The 16,341-nt window shown below is 41.3% G+C and overlaps 1 protein-coding gene across 1 annotated transcript; it reads right to left on the bottom strand.

Annotated features, from left to right (window-relative positions):
* Positions 1-838: 838 nt before the first annotated feature.
* On the bottom strand, positions 839-16,136 carry EPCAM (epithelial cell adhesion molecule). The gene is made up of 9 exons (XM_029593376.1): positions 15,667-16,136; positions 11,121-11,234; positions 7,859-8,102; positions 6,972-7,034; positions 6,817-6,880; positions 5,885-5,986; positions 3,680-3,877; positions 2,743-2,787; positions 839-1,278 (listed from the first exon to the last, which is right to left on the bottom strand). The coding sequence occupies exons 1-9, from the start codon at positions 15,734-15,736 to the stop codon at positions 1,237-1,239; spliced, it is 942 nt and encodes a 313-aa protein (XP_029449236.1). The 5' UTR covers positions 15,737-16,136; the 3' UTR covers positions 839-1,236.
* Positions 16,137-16,341: the final 205 nt, after the last annotated feature.

Raw genomic sequence — 16,341 nt, 5'->3', positions numbered from 1 at the left:
GGGGCCATGGCAGATGATCTGGGGTGGGAATTTAGAGTGATAAGTTGGCTTGTTGTAAAAATACAGCTGCAGCCTTGTTTGAATTCCAAAAATCTGTCTGAGTGTTATTTATGCAATAATGTAAGAAGCTGATGGGAGAGGACCATCAGTGCTGGCTGCCTATATTATATGTACATGGCAATTGGTAAGTGAATAGATTCTCATTATGTGGGTTTTTATTTGCTAGTTTGACCTTTTGAGTGCAGTATATTGAGGGGCTCTGGTTTTCTGCTGATTTGTGTGAGTTGAGGAGACAGCATAGTTTTGTTCTTTTGAGTGCTAGTTGATTAATTTGAAGTCTCAAACTATATTAATTGCATTTAAGTAGTGTCAGTCTTTACCTTGCAGGCCTAGTGCTACTAGGGTATTAGTGCATAGGCTTTGTAGACTTTAAACCAACTGCCAGGGCCAGTCTAGAAAGAGCTGTTACATGGCCTCTGGCCCAGTACTATCCCTGCAATGGCCATACTAGGAACACTGCTGGAATTCCACAGAATGAAAGACACCAGCTCTCTCCACATAATACCATTTAGTCTGACTGCTTAAAAAAAAAAAAAATTTAAGTCAGACTCCAGTGTTCCTAAGCTGGATGTAGACTTCTGAATTAGAAGTGATGGGACATGCTTGAATCCTCAATTGCTCAAAAGTTTGGGCATATAAAAAAAAAGTTTAGCATTTCTATATGAATTTGTGCATCTGTGTTAAGAGCCTTGATAATACAGATATTTAACTAGGGACTGTCACAGCATAAATCATATTCCATAAATATGGAAACATATCCAGAAGTATATACCACAACCTTGCTCTTTTCCAAATTTTATTGAGTTCAAAAGTTCCCATAAAAAAGTTCAAACTATATACAAAATTGCTTAAAAACAATGTAGGCATTTCAGTCCTACAAAAAAAAAAGCCACAGAATATTTTGGACTAGCTGTTAAATTACAAAAAAAAGTTACCACAAAGTAATTACACAAATCTGTAATGCAAGGCTTCAGAACAATTACAAGTTAGGTATCCTTTTTAAAAAGGCATGTTTTCCCCAAGGGCACTTAATTGTTACAATCTCATCAACTCCTATCCTTGACTGCAGCTCAACTTTAGACTTAGTCATTTCAAAATTAAATAAAAATGTCAAGTCTGTACAGTTCTTGCTACTTCATCCGAGTTGACTTGGAAAAGATCACAGTATCCTTGAACTTATGAGGCTAATTGACTTTGCATTTCCCCCATCTCCTTTACCTGCAAAAAAAAAAAAGGGTACAAGAGTCACTACAGTTTGTGAACTGAAATAAAACTCCTTCCCGCCCCACACCTTGTAAATTGCCTTCAAGCATCAGATAAAGATGCCAAGTCAATTGAAGCAGAAATTGAGATTATGAATAGAGCTACTAGATAATTGCATTGAATTTTTATGCAAAGGTCACCCATTCAAACCTGCAGTGCAGCAGCAAATGGGCTCATGGCATGAATGCATATTTCAAATCCTGTGGCTAGCAACTGCACAACTTTGTTTAAATACAGTTACTATACTATTTTTTGAAGTGTGAAGCCATATACAGAAAAGATTTCTGCCATGTGATAGAGTGCCAAAGTAGCCATTTATAAGGCACCCAGACTGCTTACAGTAGTCAATTACATATTAGAACAGCTTTGGGTACAGAACTGACAGGTACTATGTTCTACTTAACTGGATTCTTAGGTTGTGGTTATTTAGGTTACCAAATATTTACATAAATATTCTTTCACCCTTGCAGTGAAATCTGAAGGGGGCTTATGGAATGTATGAAATTCTGAGATTATACAAGTCCCTTTCAGATATGACTGCCAGGGTAAAGGAATCCGTCTATGGAAATATTCAGCCTGCATGTAATGAGAACACATGGTCTTGTGTTTGTACTAAGCCCTGTAGTCCAATAAAAAAAAAAAAAAAGAAGTGCGCTGTAGCTTCAGATGCTATCTCTCCGGAAGCAAAATACATCCACTAGACCATTGCACTGACAAATGTTTAAATAACGGGGCAAGGATAGAAATAGCAAGGAATGAAATTTATTTCAGTTCCTCTGGTAGTTTACATACTATGAGGCCAATTCAGTATGGTGTGCTCAGCCTGAGCAACCCGTTAGCCCCTCATTTGGATGCGTGTTTGATGCGTTATTACCCCTTATACAGTAAGGGGTAATAGCAAGTGGAAAATGCGCTACCAACCTCCCCAAAACTAATAGAATGCATCATATGCAAATTCATGAGCCTATTAAGTCACGCTCAATACAGAAAGTAAAATGTGCGACCAAGCCAAAGGCAGGAGTTAAATTTCAGCCGGCACCAGGCAAGTATACAGAAAAGCAGAAAAAACTGCTTTTCTATACACCCTGACTTAATATCATAGCGATATTAAGTCTGAGGCCCCAAAAATAAAAAATTTGCCCATGGGTTGGAAAACAGATGCTCAATATTGCCGGCGTCCGTTTTCCGAACTCACGAACCCGCTGACAACCGCTGCCTCCTTATTAGTACGGGCCCTCATTTGAATACTAAATCGTGTGCCCAGGAGCGCATTGGGAGAGCGGGAGCTCGCCTCAGAGCGCTGGCTCTCCCGTGCAGTGTACTGAATCGGCCTGTACATAGTAACCCTATGTATGCAATATATTACATGGGAGTACTTAAGCCTTGAAGGTGTTTTGGAAATTGTAAAGTTAACATTACCTCTGCTTTCTGGTATTTCCCAGTTCGCCGCCTCCTGGTACAAACCTGTAAAAAAGTGACAATTTAAAAAGGGAAAAGTCAAATTTGGAATGCTTTAAATAAGTCAATTCCCAACTTGTTTATTTGGGGCACTCCAAAACCCTAAAAAAAAAGTTTATCCCATATCTGGTATTTGGCACAGCTTTCCCCCCCACTTCATCTGTTCTTTGCACCATCTTTCTAATCTCCTATCTCTTGAAATCTGGTAGCATACAGAAGTGGTAAAAAAAAAAAAGCAAACAAATCTTGGTAATTTGAAAAGGAATGGAGATGAATGCCTCCATCTACAGTGTGATGCCACCTTGAGTGTTGTGTGAAGTTCTGTTGCCCCATCTAAAAACAATGGAAGTAAAGTGAGAGCATGGCTAACAGGTTCAGCTTGAAGGAGAAGGATGTCAAGTTTATAAAATCACCAGTGGGAAGATCAGGTAGATAGTATTTGAAAAGAATTGTCCCCCCAAAATCTTAGAAGACACCATGAAACATGGGTTTAACTGAAATCATGCCTCAAGCTGTGTAATTTGTTGCTAACAGGTGCATGCAAGGTGTCTAGCACAGCTGCTTTAAGGGTCTTGGCAAGAAAAAAGTTGATAAACAGCCAGCTAGGCTTGGGGGGACTGCCAGTGATTCAGACTGGCCCCTGTCAAGAGACAGGAGTGCGGGCCCAATGGACCTTTGGTCTGACACATGACAGCTTGTTCTGTGGAAGCCCCCTCACTGCCTTCTTGCAAGCCATAAATGTTTACAAGGAGATTCACGAGTTATCCATAAATGCAGCATAGAAACGACCAAGTCTTTAGTGAAACATTAACAGTATTCTGTTAGCTGACTGCATTCTATCCCATACCAATAACAGAAGCTTAATTTTTGCACTTTTGCCATCTTTGATAGTACTTACCAAGACAACAATTCCAGCAACAATGGCTAGTACCACCACCACAATCACTGCTATCAAACCAGGAGTCAGGCCTTTCATTGACATATTTGGAGGCTTCTCATCAATGTAATAGATTTTAACGTTTTCAATTCCCAGAGGAGTGCCAGCAACAGGAACTTCAAATTTGTTCTCAGGAGGCAATAGAGATTCACCCTTGATCTACAAGAAAATAGCCATCCAGTCACTGAAGAGCAATCCACAATCCCATTTACTTAATTACAAGACTCAATTAAGGTGAAGACTGGCCCAGTGGAAAGCACTGCATGCTCACAGACCAAGTTTACCTGCTTAAATCCAATACCATAGGCAACAGTATGTGGAGAACCACACTTTGGCCCCTCAGGGATAAGGGGCCTACAGCAGCATTCATAGCCCCTGGGGGAGGGAGTCCTACACTGTGGTGGCTGGATCCAAGGCCCATGCTTTCAGCTTCTGGGGAGGCACATCTGTGCCCACCTCCCAACCAAGCACTGGGACTGAATTGGCCAGATGAAGTTGGGAGAGGACTATAAATAGGTGGGTGAACCCTAGGAAGGAGAATGAAAGCAGATTGTGCTGTAGCTCAGCTGGAAGCCAGAGGACCCTACTAGGCCAAAAAAAGCTGAAGCCTACAAAAAACAGAGGAGTGTCACAAGATGCCTGCCATTTCCTAGACGTTAGAAAGCTCTATATGGGGGAAGAGATTCATTCAGTCTGGTTACAGACACTGGACCTTCCACTTTCAAGTGGATGCTTCAAATTAGGTCAGGTTCTCGGCAAATATTTAAAAGTATTTATATACCTTTTATAAAAATAAATTGTCAAAATGGTTTACAGTGGATAAAATAAGAAATTTACAGATCAAAATCAAATTTAAAATGTACATAAGTTAATAGCTAGAAGAAATTCTAGCATAAAATATTTACTCAAAGTAAAATAAAACGTAAAACATTGTTGCCATGGGACTTATTGTTGCTGAGGGAAGGGAAAGAAGGAAATGGAGTGAGAGAACGATGACGCAGCTAAGAGGGGGGAAGGAAGGGAGGGGAATTGATGAAATGAGTAAGATGAATGAATGCTATAGATGAGTCGTGATGTATGTTAAGTTTGATCTTGGGTGGGAATATTAAATGAGAGTTGGAAAAGATAGGTTTTAAGTGATTTTTTGAAATGAGGGATTTGATATTAACCGCAGTGGATTTGATAATGAATTCCAAAGTATTGGACCGGCTACCGAGAAAGCTCTTTCTGGTAACATCTAGCCTGGCTTGTTTGAGTGAGGGAATATCTAGGAGATTTTGACTAAAATTAAACCCAAGCATTATTCAGTAGCCTGTGATTTGAGAATTGGGAAAAGCATTATTCCCAATGCTAAAAACTGAGGCACTAAAAGGTCTGCACAAAACCTGTGCATACAGCTTTTAGTTGTGCCAGATCAGGGGTAAATTCTGTGGCAAGGTGATACTCTGCCAGAAAGATTATAGCAATTCTATGGCACTATTTAAAAAAAAAAAAAAAAAGTTATTTTTTATAATTAAGTTGCTTTCTATCTGGGTAATTTGTTGCAATTTCCAAAACCAGAAATACAAACTCAATACAAAGCTATCCTATAAGCCTATACAGTGTCCATTTGTGATTTAAAAAAAAAAAAATTCCACAGTGAGGGGACAGGGGACGATTAGGATCTCCTTACTCCCCCGTCCCCACCTGGCACAGATTCCCTCTCCTATATGCTGCCAATTATCTCCCTCCCATTGGAGTAGGGCCATGTCTTCCTAGGCTCCACAACTGATCTTCAAATCACATGGCACCATAGTGCAAGTCAAACCCCAAGCTGGGTCCTGTGTGGTAGACGTCTGAGGCACTGCTGCTCTTCCTCCTGCCGGCCAGTCGTTGGGAATGGGGAGGGGGAATGAGATGCATGCACTATGCAGACAGGGGCAGGGTGGAATGCAGCAGCTATCACCTATGATCTCTTGAAGACCATGTAGTTAGGTGGAAAGGACTTAACTTCTCAGCCTTGCTATGAGATTGCAGGGGGGGGAGGGGGGGAGGGAATTGACAACGACCAGGAACTGTGCTCAAGCACTTCTGTTACATAAAGCATTGCATGTTCATGCTCCCCCCCATTATGAAAGTATTAAATTCAGAACTCTTGCACACACACTTGCTTCAATATAAACTTACATCTTTTTCCATGTAATAAGCCACATCAGCTATGTCCACATCTCCAGCTGTTTTCTGACTACTGTTTTGCATTAGGTCAATAAAGATGTAAGGTTCTTGATACTAGCAGAAAGAGAAACAAAGCACACTTATAAAGCCCAACATTTGTCAACTTAAGATGCTATCCAGCTGACAAATGATTACTAGAACATGAAAGGCTTGTCCAACATCCCTGATCTAGTTAGACGTTGGTAGTCCTATACCAAATGCTAATGAAGAGTGAGCAGACATGGATCATGGGGGATGAGAGGAGACCATGTTTGAAAATAAATCTTAGTTTAAACTTTCAGAACTGCTAGATTGCAAAAAAAGATTTGGCATGGGAGTGGGGGTTCACATCTCATGTGCTCTTCTAAATTAAGAGCTAGGTACCCTAGGCTCCCAATTTTCAGCTTTGAACCTGTTTTACATCTTAAGAGTTTTAGGTTAGAACTAACTTCTTTGGCAAGTATAGTAAACAGTAAGCAAGCATAGCCTATCAGCAGCAAATGTTACTTTAGTTGCACAGTCATGGCGTGCAGTCAAGATCTACAGTCCAAATGGAGAAGTAGTTCAGTTTGTCACATTACATCAATAAAGTCTACAACTGCTGTAGTAGCAGTGAGTTTAGTAAAGCCTCATTCCTACAATTGTAAAAAAAAAAAAAAAAAAAAAAGTGTACTTGAAGGCTCCCACCCAGAGACATAATAGAATATAACCTGGCACAACCAAACAAGAGAGTGGCATTTGACAACATACATGAGCAGTGTCAATCTCCTCAAAAAAGGAGCTTATGAGCACAGACTATCAATGGTTTGGTTTAATATGCAAACATAAGATGAGACTTCAAGAGCCATGGCACAGAATGTAACTTAAGTCGCAGAGCCAGTTATAGACTACAGAGCCTGTCTCACCTCCACCTCAGCAACGTAGTTTTCCTTTAAGCCATACCGCTGAGAAATTTTCTTTGTGAGTGCCCTAAACAGAAAAGATCCAGTTACTCCATACAAAATGATTCTAAAAACAAAAAAGGTAGCCATAGAATGTTCAGAAAAAAAGTATAACTTACTCCGTAAGAGCAGGCTGTGTCAATTTTGCAGTTCCATTGTACTTCAATTCAATTTGAATCCAGCTGTAGCACACATATATATGGTTAACTGTTACACAAGTCAGTCTTATTTTATAAAAAGCAAGCAACAAATCTGCAGGCTCATGTGCCTGTATTGACACCAAGGTGGTGCCAGCCCTTCTATCCATATTTGGAGTGTGTGGTGGTGCTGGGAGGAATCTGCCATTTTGCCTCTTCTGTAACATACACCCATCAACCAGATGGTGGCAGTGTGATGGGACAGGCAAGGAAGAAGGGTTGAGATTGTGTTGAATTAGTCACAGCTTGGTAGGGGAGGAAAGGAGTGTGGCCAAGCCAATGGTGCAGTAGGTACTTTTTGTTAAGCAGCAGACCTCTTGTGGTACTTCATGCCCTCTGGGCTGGTGGCCCAAGGCAGAAAAGTTTCATGTTACTAGCTGGCCTAGGGTAGTGTGGTCACATGACTTATCGGGACAGCCATAGGCCAGCTAGCTCCACTGAAGGAGCAGAGGAGAATAGCCTAGTTGCAGCACATAAAACCCATTCTACCAGAATTAGTGTATGCTTTATAATAAAGCTTCAGCCCCCATCTCAAACTGTTAGCTCAATTATGTTAGGTACGTATTTGAGAGCTAAGGTGGGGTGGAAAAGCTGGGTCACTGAATGGTACTGGTTGAAATAGCATGTTTTATACAGTCATTAGAAGTTAGCAAATACTATGTAAAAGGAGGCTAAAACAAGACAGACTTAACAGCCTGAGCAGTAGTAACACCCCCCCCCCCTCCTCCACCTGACTCTGCAGCTTTTATATTTGTGGTAAAGAGATGACGATCAAGCTTTGTATTCATTCAATAAGGCAGGAAACTTACAAAGTTCTGACTAGTTCCTCGCACTTTAAGTTTTTGTCTCCTTTATCGGTTCTTCGTACACCTGCAGTGTTGACACACCAGCAAGTCTCAGTCAGATTACATTGCCGGGCTTTGAAGACCCCATTATCTTCACAGTCCGCATGGTAAATGCCATCATTATCTACAAGAGCATTTTCAGGTCTCTGCCTGCGGCCTCCTTTTGTTCCAAGCATTTCTTTCTTCATTAACAAACATTTGGGAATCACTAAAAAGGAGAATAAATTTCCTTCGCATTAGACAAAATAAGCTAAAATGACTATTCACATACTAACCAAGTTAAAGTGCTTTGGCAAGGGGCAGAGTTTTGCTTTTCTTCTGCAGTTCATAGCAAAGTTTAGGTTTAGTTCTCAACACATGCTATCAATATTTGCACTTCAGTTTTCACTTTAATTGCTACATCTGCTTTAGTTTGTAACTTATGTGAATGCATACAGATGCTAAGGGGTTCAACAAGAACAAGCTACAGAAGTGTGGTGCCATGTTCAGTTTTTAACAAATGAATACCTTAAATTGCATCATCTTGTTTCTATGGTAAAATTTGAGGCACATTTGAGTAATTAGTTTCTGCAACAAAATTAGAAGCTAGTTATTATACTGGCTTTTCCAGATCACCTTTTTAGTTATTGCTCCAAAGCATCATGAAAGTGCATAGGAGGGGATATTCTGATGGATCAAACCTAGTGCACTGTGCTGTCACAGGAGTAGAATATAGTTAAGGCTTGCTCCCAACAAGCAGACAGAGTTCTGTCAGTAAGTCACTGAACAAAATAGCATATTTACACACACACACACCTACCTTAGGTCAAAAAGATGAGCTTTGGGCTCAGGCTTTGTAAGGCTGCACTAATTGGAAGCCCAAAACTGTCAGCATTTAAAAGGGATAAGTATTAGGGATGTGAATAGTTTGATGATTTAAAAAAATCGTCCGATATTTTTTAAATCGTCAAAAATTGTTAGAGTGCACAGCCAATGGCACGGATACCCTGTCACATGGTAAGGGCAAAGGGCCATTGGCGCCATCTTTATGAGTGGCAGCTGACGGCCCGAGAACAGGAGATCACTCCTGGGACCACCACTGGACCACCAGGTAATTTTAAAATGTTTGGGGGAAGCTAAGGGGTCATTTTTAAAGGGTCGGGTGGGGTTTTTTTTTTTTTAATTGGGCCATCGGTGCCATTTGAGTGGCAGCCAAAATGGCGCCGATGGCCCGAGAGCGGGAGATCCGTCACCGTGCCCCCATTGGACCACCAGGTACTCGTAAAAAGTTTTGGGGGTGTTCAGATTCAAATGTTTGGGGTTTTTTTTTTTTTTAGTGAGTCCCGAACAGATTCACATCCCCACCGATCAGATTTTTCTCCCTCCAGCCGAACCGGGCACACGATTCACATCCCTAATAAGTATCAACCTTAGTTCAGTTTGTGCATAGCTGGACTTAAGTAGTAGCTGTCAGACATAACCCCATAAAAAAAAAGTGAGGTGTGGATTACAAATGACACAGATTGTTCCAGACAGTATGTTAATTGCAAGCCAGTATGTTCTTAAAGTTTTAGAAGTCTCTCTACATTTTTTGGAAAATAAAATTAAACTGAAAAAAATACTGCTTGCACAAGAATTCAACCCTTTGGACTAGTAGTTGGTACAACCAGCTTTTAAGTCTGTTGGGGTACATTTCTACCAGCTTTGCATACTGTTTTGGGAGTTTTTGCCCATTCTTACTGGCAGATTTTTTCCAGGTTGTGCAGGCTGGTTGGATAATGCTTATGGGCTGTAGTTTTCAAATAGTGCCACAGATTCTATTGGATTGTGATCTGGACTTTAACTTGGCCACTGTAGAACATTTACCTTTTTCTTCAACCACTCCTGATTTGCTTTGGCCTTGTGATTAGGATTATTGTCCTACTGAAAGGTGAACTCTCCCAAGTTTTAGTTTAGCAGACAAGCAGGTTATTTTGTGGTATCTCCATTTGTTGCACAATCCATCCTTCAATTTTAACAAGATGCCCACTTCTCACTGAAGAAGCACATCCCCACATTTTACTGTTGGGATGGTGTTTGCTGAGGAATGGGCAAAGTTTGTGCCACCCAAACATTTGAATTTTGGCCAAAAAGCTCCATTTTTGTCTGACCACAAAACCTTATTCCACATTTTAGCTGGGTCACTGATGCTCTCTGGAAAACTCCAAAGGCTTTGATATAGCTTTTCTTCCGTAAATGCTTCTTTGAAGTCATCCTCCCATACAAGCCTGTTGTATGCAAAGTGCTTTGATTGATTGGTGCACCTCCACTCCAGTCTCAGCCACTCATCTCTGTAGCTCCTTCAAAATGATTTTTGGCCTCTGGCTTCCTTCACAAGTCTCCTTGCTGACAGTTTTGAGGGATGACCTTGTCTAGGCAGTGTCTGGGTGGTATGATGTGGCTTCCATTTCCTCAGAGTTGATACAACAGTGCTCACTGGAATATTTTGTAGCCTTTTCCTATTGTTAAATTTCCTTAAAATGCTCTTTGGTATTCATTTTCAAAGCTTTCCTTCAGATTCAGTCTGACCAGTGGTGCTGGAATTAGGGGTCTTATCCAGGAAGGCTGATCTTTTAATGATTCATAGGTAGAGACCAATATCTCATGTAATCTTGGAACTCCCACAGTACAGAGGTTGAATACTTATGTAAACAGCATTTTCAGTTTTTAATTTTACAAAAATGCAGAAAAAATTGTGACTGAAAATTTACTTGAGCTTACTGGTTTGCAATACACCTACTGTCTAGAACAATCTCATTTATAATCCACACAAACCTGACTTTAGGGGGATCAAACACTTTTACAAGCCACTGTACATCTTGCAATCATGCAGTCTGGTAAAAGTTAACATAGCATAGAAATAGCTATTGAGAAGCTGCATCCTATTCAGGCAAGTTACTGTAACATACTAGGAGGGCACAGAGAAAAGGTTAAAAACCATGGGAACTGCTTCAATTCACACCAGAAGATTTCACAAGAAAAGTTAATAATTAAATATCTATTCTTAGTATGAAAGCTACATCCTTGAACAGGACAGACTGCTTTGGATTTGATAACTCACCCACACACTAAGTTCACTCCAAGGGTGAGCCCAATTAAGACAGATCAACTCATCTGTGATCTGTAGACGTTAAGTGAAAACCCCTATACTTCACTGGAAAAACTCAAAAATGTTTAAAAAGGCAACACTGAAACATTGTTTACTTACGTTTTGTGCAATCCACATTCTTGTTGTCTGGACCAATTGGTAATGTACAAGCACAGCCAGATGGAGTGCCATCACTCACACACTTTCCTTGAAAGTGTGTTGCACATGTGCATTCTAGGGAGGAAAAAAATCCCAACTTTAAAAATCAAGCCCAGTCAGATAGTTCTACACCTGAATTACTGTAAGAGCTGCTAATGCTGCAAACATTTACTCATTTATAGTTGCAAAGGTACCTCTTCATTTGACCATCCCTTTAAACCGCAACTTTTTTTTTTATTTTTAAAGATGGGGAGTTTACAATATTTGTAATCATCCATTTCTGAGCTTTAAGGTAACTATCACTTAAACTGGTTGATTTTTTTCCTAAAAATGGATCTGTTTTTAAGCTATACCTGCACCTAAATTTCACATTTACACTAATCACATTTCTCACTCTATCCTCCATATTTTAATAGTTATTCACACACTTGTACCCTAACCATTCCATGTTCTGACAGCATACATTTCTAGTGGAACTTCCTAACTAGTTCCATCTTAGAACTCAAATGTTTGTCTAGACTCGACAAGTTTCTGTAAACTATCACTTAAGACTGACAATGGCAGATCTTTGTTCAATCCCAGCTTTAGCCATCCCTTCCCCTGGGCTGGTGTGTAATTCTGCAAGTGTACAGGTAAGTCTCAGACCTGGTTCAGTTATTCACTGGCTGGACTCAGAATGCATGCATACCATGTTCTGGAGATGGGGTTATTAAAAAAAAAAAAGTGACAAAAATAGATAATGCCGCAAAAAAAAAAAAAAAAAAAAAAAGACAGGCTCATGCCATAGTCCAGAGTGCTGTTTTGGAACTACCAGGCTAATAGCCACCATAATTGTTTTTAGATCCAATAGATTTAATGCTGATCTGTAGTGTTCTGACAAGGTAGTATAATTTTGACAGTTATGCTGTCAGAAGCACAGATAAGGGAAGCCATTTACATTAAGCTTTAAAGATACTCCTCTTTAGTACACTTTACTACTTTAAAATCTAACATTGTAAAGGTAAAGATATAAGAGTTGAATGCTCAAGGCGATTTACAGATGGAGTGAAGATTCAGAATAAAAACGATAGCACAAAATCAGAAGACAGGCAAGCAAGCAAAGGTGTGTGCGCTAGACTGGACATAAAAGATGTTCAATAATCAGCTCATGAATCTGAAGACAGAACTGCCATGTTACCCATATGCAAGCATCTTTTCAATGAGGATTTGAATGACTTTCGACAAGTCCCAAAACACAAATGCATCATATTAAGTTATATTTTGATAGGACTGTGGTCAGCATACTTCTTGCAATTAAACTAGACCTGAACTAAAGGACCAAGTAGACCATTACTACTCACAAGGGCCTAGCAGGAGAACCCCCCCCCCCCCAACCTCAAGGCCTTTAAAAAAAAAAAAGGTTTGAAAAAAAACTTGCTTTTCAAGAAGGCATACAATTCCTAATTTCCCATAATAGCCATGCAAGGCTCACAATGTATACCTTTGCGACTGTTTCCTGTCCCTGTTTTTACCTTGAATGCTTTTTTTTTTTTATTATTTCAACTCTCATTTTGTAAGTTTTTATTCATTTATTTTTACCATTTTAATAATGTTATATTGTATTTATTATAACCTTGTACACTGTTAAGATGGTGGCCACAGATTTGACTGTTTATAAAAGCAATAAATAAAATAAGTACTCTCCGGCTAAATGTTTCCTGGCTGCTGATCTCCTACATCACAACTGGGAGCCAGAAGTGCTGGCCTGCCAGTTTTGACTATGCTTATGATGCTAGTACCAGAAGCTGGCAACAGTGAAATATGCCACCATTCAGTTATGCTAGTGGACTAAGAAGCCAGTCAGATTAAGGTTTGGTGGAGGCAAAGGGATGGGGATGTGGAGACAGTAGATAACCCAAAGTGGAATGGAAATTGAAAGGTAGCCATTATGGAGCTGAGAGACAAGATAGAAAGGACAGAGCTCAGGTCCATGGTGGCACTCTCAGAAGCCATATAAATAGGACAAACCCTCACCCCCAACAGCCTACACAGCTGCAAAAGCTATGTGTATCACAATAGTGCAAATTAGGGACATGCATTTGTTTCATTTAATGCACACAAATTAGAAAAAAAAAATAGTTTGGGCTGCATACCTTTAAGCTCCCAACCCTCAGAAAAAGAACATTGAATGTTGTATTCATAAAGCTATGACAAGGTCAGCACTTCAATTTTTTTTTTTAATTGTTCGTGTTACCAACTCTCCAGAATTGCCTGATGTATCCAGGAATAACCCAGGAGAGAAGATACAGGGGATTCTCAAACACCAAAATTATATTTGGTACTTAACCCCAACCCCCCCCCACTTGATCATCTCACTTTATATACTGGTAGTTATATTGTCTAATTATAAACCACACAATATATAAATACAAGAAATGTAGATGGGAACAATAAAGCAGGAACCAAGCTGTTGCAAAACAATTTAGGTGATATTGATGGTATTTTAAGTTGAGTGGAATTGACCATGTAACTCAATGTGAAAGCAAAAATCAGTTAGAATAAGTGAAACTAAATAAATCAGTTTTTAGTGTTATATACCTGAACTTTGTATGCACATAAACCTAGATCTGCTTATTGTCTTCTCATAGATAAGTTATGGAACCCTGCCATAGCTATGTTCCTACTTGCGTGAGCTTACACTGTGCTGTAACTGCATAGTGTGATCAAACGAAGATTGTTTTGAGACGGAACTTTTAAAACTATGCCTCTAGAGTTGCTTTAAGGGTTTTGACAGGCACAACTTAACTGTCCACCGCTGCAAGAGCAAATGCCAGAGGAACTGTTTTATATCAGTAAGAATACATCTTTTGCAATAGAGAACATCTTTTCACAACCAGCATCTGCAGGGTTAACTAGCTGGGAGAAGTATCTGATCACAGTGATGGAAACCACCTGACTTGAGAGTCTTGTGAGCTGGCTAGCAACTAGGAAGCACATGTGCCTTATGGTGGAATCGACAGGATTTGAAGGGGGTTGCCTGTGCTGAAGAGTGTACAGATAGAAAAAGCAGCAAGTTCCGAGAGCGTCCCAGGAACAGCCAGACCCTGGGTCCTGGAGCTGGATGATCAGGGTCTACCAATATCTCTCCCTCTGTTATGGAAAAGAGGGAAGCGACAAAAGAAATTGAGGGTATTGTTATATCGGAATCTGTTAATAGCACATTTGCAGGGCTGGCGTGTTAGTTGCAAGATTCCCGTCATGGAACAGCAGAAACAAGGGATGTTGGTGAAGCAGGAGAAGAAGAAAACAAAACAAACACACCAAGCTGATCGGAAGACTACTTTCTGGGGAACAGTCATCTGGTTAACCTGAAAAGGAGTATCGCATTTCCTGCCATCATCGTAAACCAGTCTAGGCCCCATCGGTTTGTTTTGTGTACAAGAACAGCATTTTAAAAGCACAGTTTCTGGGTACTTCGTAGTACTAGCTACAGTTTTTATTCAGTGTCTTACTACATACACTATTGCTCATTGCTATAGTTTCTTACTTTGGTGTTTGACGTTTTCTATAATTACTCCCCCAGCCCTTTTTTCTTGTTCCTGAATGTTATGTTATCACTAAAAAGCATTTTCAGTTGGAATAGCGATTTTTCTTACTGTGATCTGTTTCCAGAGTGAGTGGGTAAGGGGACCCTGGAGAGGGAAACAAGGTGGATCTTCAGAAGAGACTATAAAGTAACCAGCAACCCCCACCTTCCTTACTTTTGTGACACGCTACAGATCTATGTAACCTAATAAATGCATTTTCATTAGATCAGTCCTTAAAGTCAAGACGTCACTATAAAAAGCCTCCAGTTTCAAAAGTTGACTATTCTTAACAGGTGTGTGGTCACGATTTCAAACAGAACAAGGTTTACATATCTTGGTTGCTACTGCTGTTTTCATAAGAAAGATTATCTGAGCACACAACCAGCAAAGCTAATCAGTGCAATGATCAAGACACGTATTTGCGTTTTACAGCCCTCCGGTGAACAGGAATACTTTTCTCTGTTTCGTATGGAAACCCAGCCCTGACCAGGGCGCAGCGAGAACAAATCGCCTCAGATCGCCCCCTACTGGAGCCAACCAGCTGATCACCTCCAGCCCCGCCCTGCCCCAGGTACCTGGCGCCATTTTGCCCCAAGCCCCACGATGCCTTTGTGGACGCCAGCAAGGAGCTTTCCCGCTTTAAACCAGCCCTTATTCCTTCCTAATGATGAGTGGGAGAGAGAGTTAACGGCCTCGCCAAAAGGCACCCCATGAAAAAAAAAAGTTATGGTGCGCCAAGAAGTCTACTTAGAGGCAACAACATCGGCCCAACAGCACAGATGTTTCCGCAGCAAAGAAACGGGATATAACGTCGGAGGGGGAAGAAGAGAAAGTTATTCCGAAATCCACAACACGGGAACAGTCTCAAATCACGGCCCTCCCCCCTAAAAGTCCGAGGCGAGCTAACATAGCACAGCTACCTCGCTCCCTTCTCCTCTTACCTGTCGGGGTCTGCGCCGAGGCGGCAGCCAGCAAGGCTAGGAACAGCGGGGCTGCCAGCGGAAGCTTCATGCTCGAAGCGGGGGGGCCGGGCGGAGTGCTCCTTCTTTCCTCTCCTCGCTGCGACTGCTGCTCGGGCGGGGGGCGGAATGGGAGACACTCGTCAGCGCCGCAACTGCTCCCAGGTGAAACCGGTCCGACAGGTTCCTCCTCCTCCTAAAGCCACAAACAAGTCCCGGGGGACAAGGGCAAAAGTGACTTCTCCGATTACAGCAGCGGGCGGGGGGGTCGAAGAAAGAGCTTCCTACAGCTCCAGAGAAAGAGAGATGAAAAATATATAAATAAATAATCCCAGGCGGCGGCGGCGCTGCTGCTGCTGCTCTTGCACTTGACGACAAATGGCTCGCTGCTGCTCGCTGGGATGGTTATATGTAGGTCCCGGGGCGCGTGACGTCAGCGAGTACCTGAGCGAAACTCGGGGGGGAAGAGCAGTGACCTCAGCGTCTCACCTGCGCTTCTCTGATGCCATATATGTCAGTTCCGAGGGCGGCGCCGAGTGACCTCACCGAAAGGGAAAGGAGCGCGAGAATCTCCCTGCGAGGCCGGGGTCGGACGGGGGTGGGGACTGATGTCCTTCCCCGCCCCCTGCCACCATCTCCAGGTTACCCCCCTGAGAA

The sequence above is a fragment of the Rhinatrema bivittatum genome, chromosome 3, assembly GCF_901001135.1.
Source record: "Rhinatrema bivittatum chromosome 3, aRhiBiv1.1, whole genome shotgun sequence".
NCBI lineage: Eukaryota > Metazoa > Chordata > Amphibia > Gymnophiona > Rhinatrematidae > Rhinatrema > Rhinatrema bivittatum.
This window is presented reverse-complemented; position numbering and strand designations above follow the sequence as displayed.

What these genes read in the sequence shown, in the direction of transcription:
- EPCAM (XM_029593376.1), bottom strand. Translation starts at nt 15,736, where the DNA reads ATGAAGCTTCCGCTGGCAGCCCCGCTGTTCCTAGCCTTGCTGGCTGCC. An exon ending in ACTACGTTGCTGAGGTGGAG is followed by an intron (nt 5,987 to 6,816) that starts GTGAGACAGGCT and finishes TCTTTCTGCTAG; the next exon opens with TATCAAGAACCTTACATCTT. An exon ending in CTTATTACATGGAAAAAGAT is followed by an intron (nt 3,878 to 5,884) that starts GTAAGTTTATAT and finishes ATTTTCTTGTAG; the next exon opens with ATCAAGGGTGAATCTCTATT.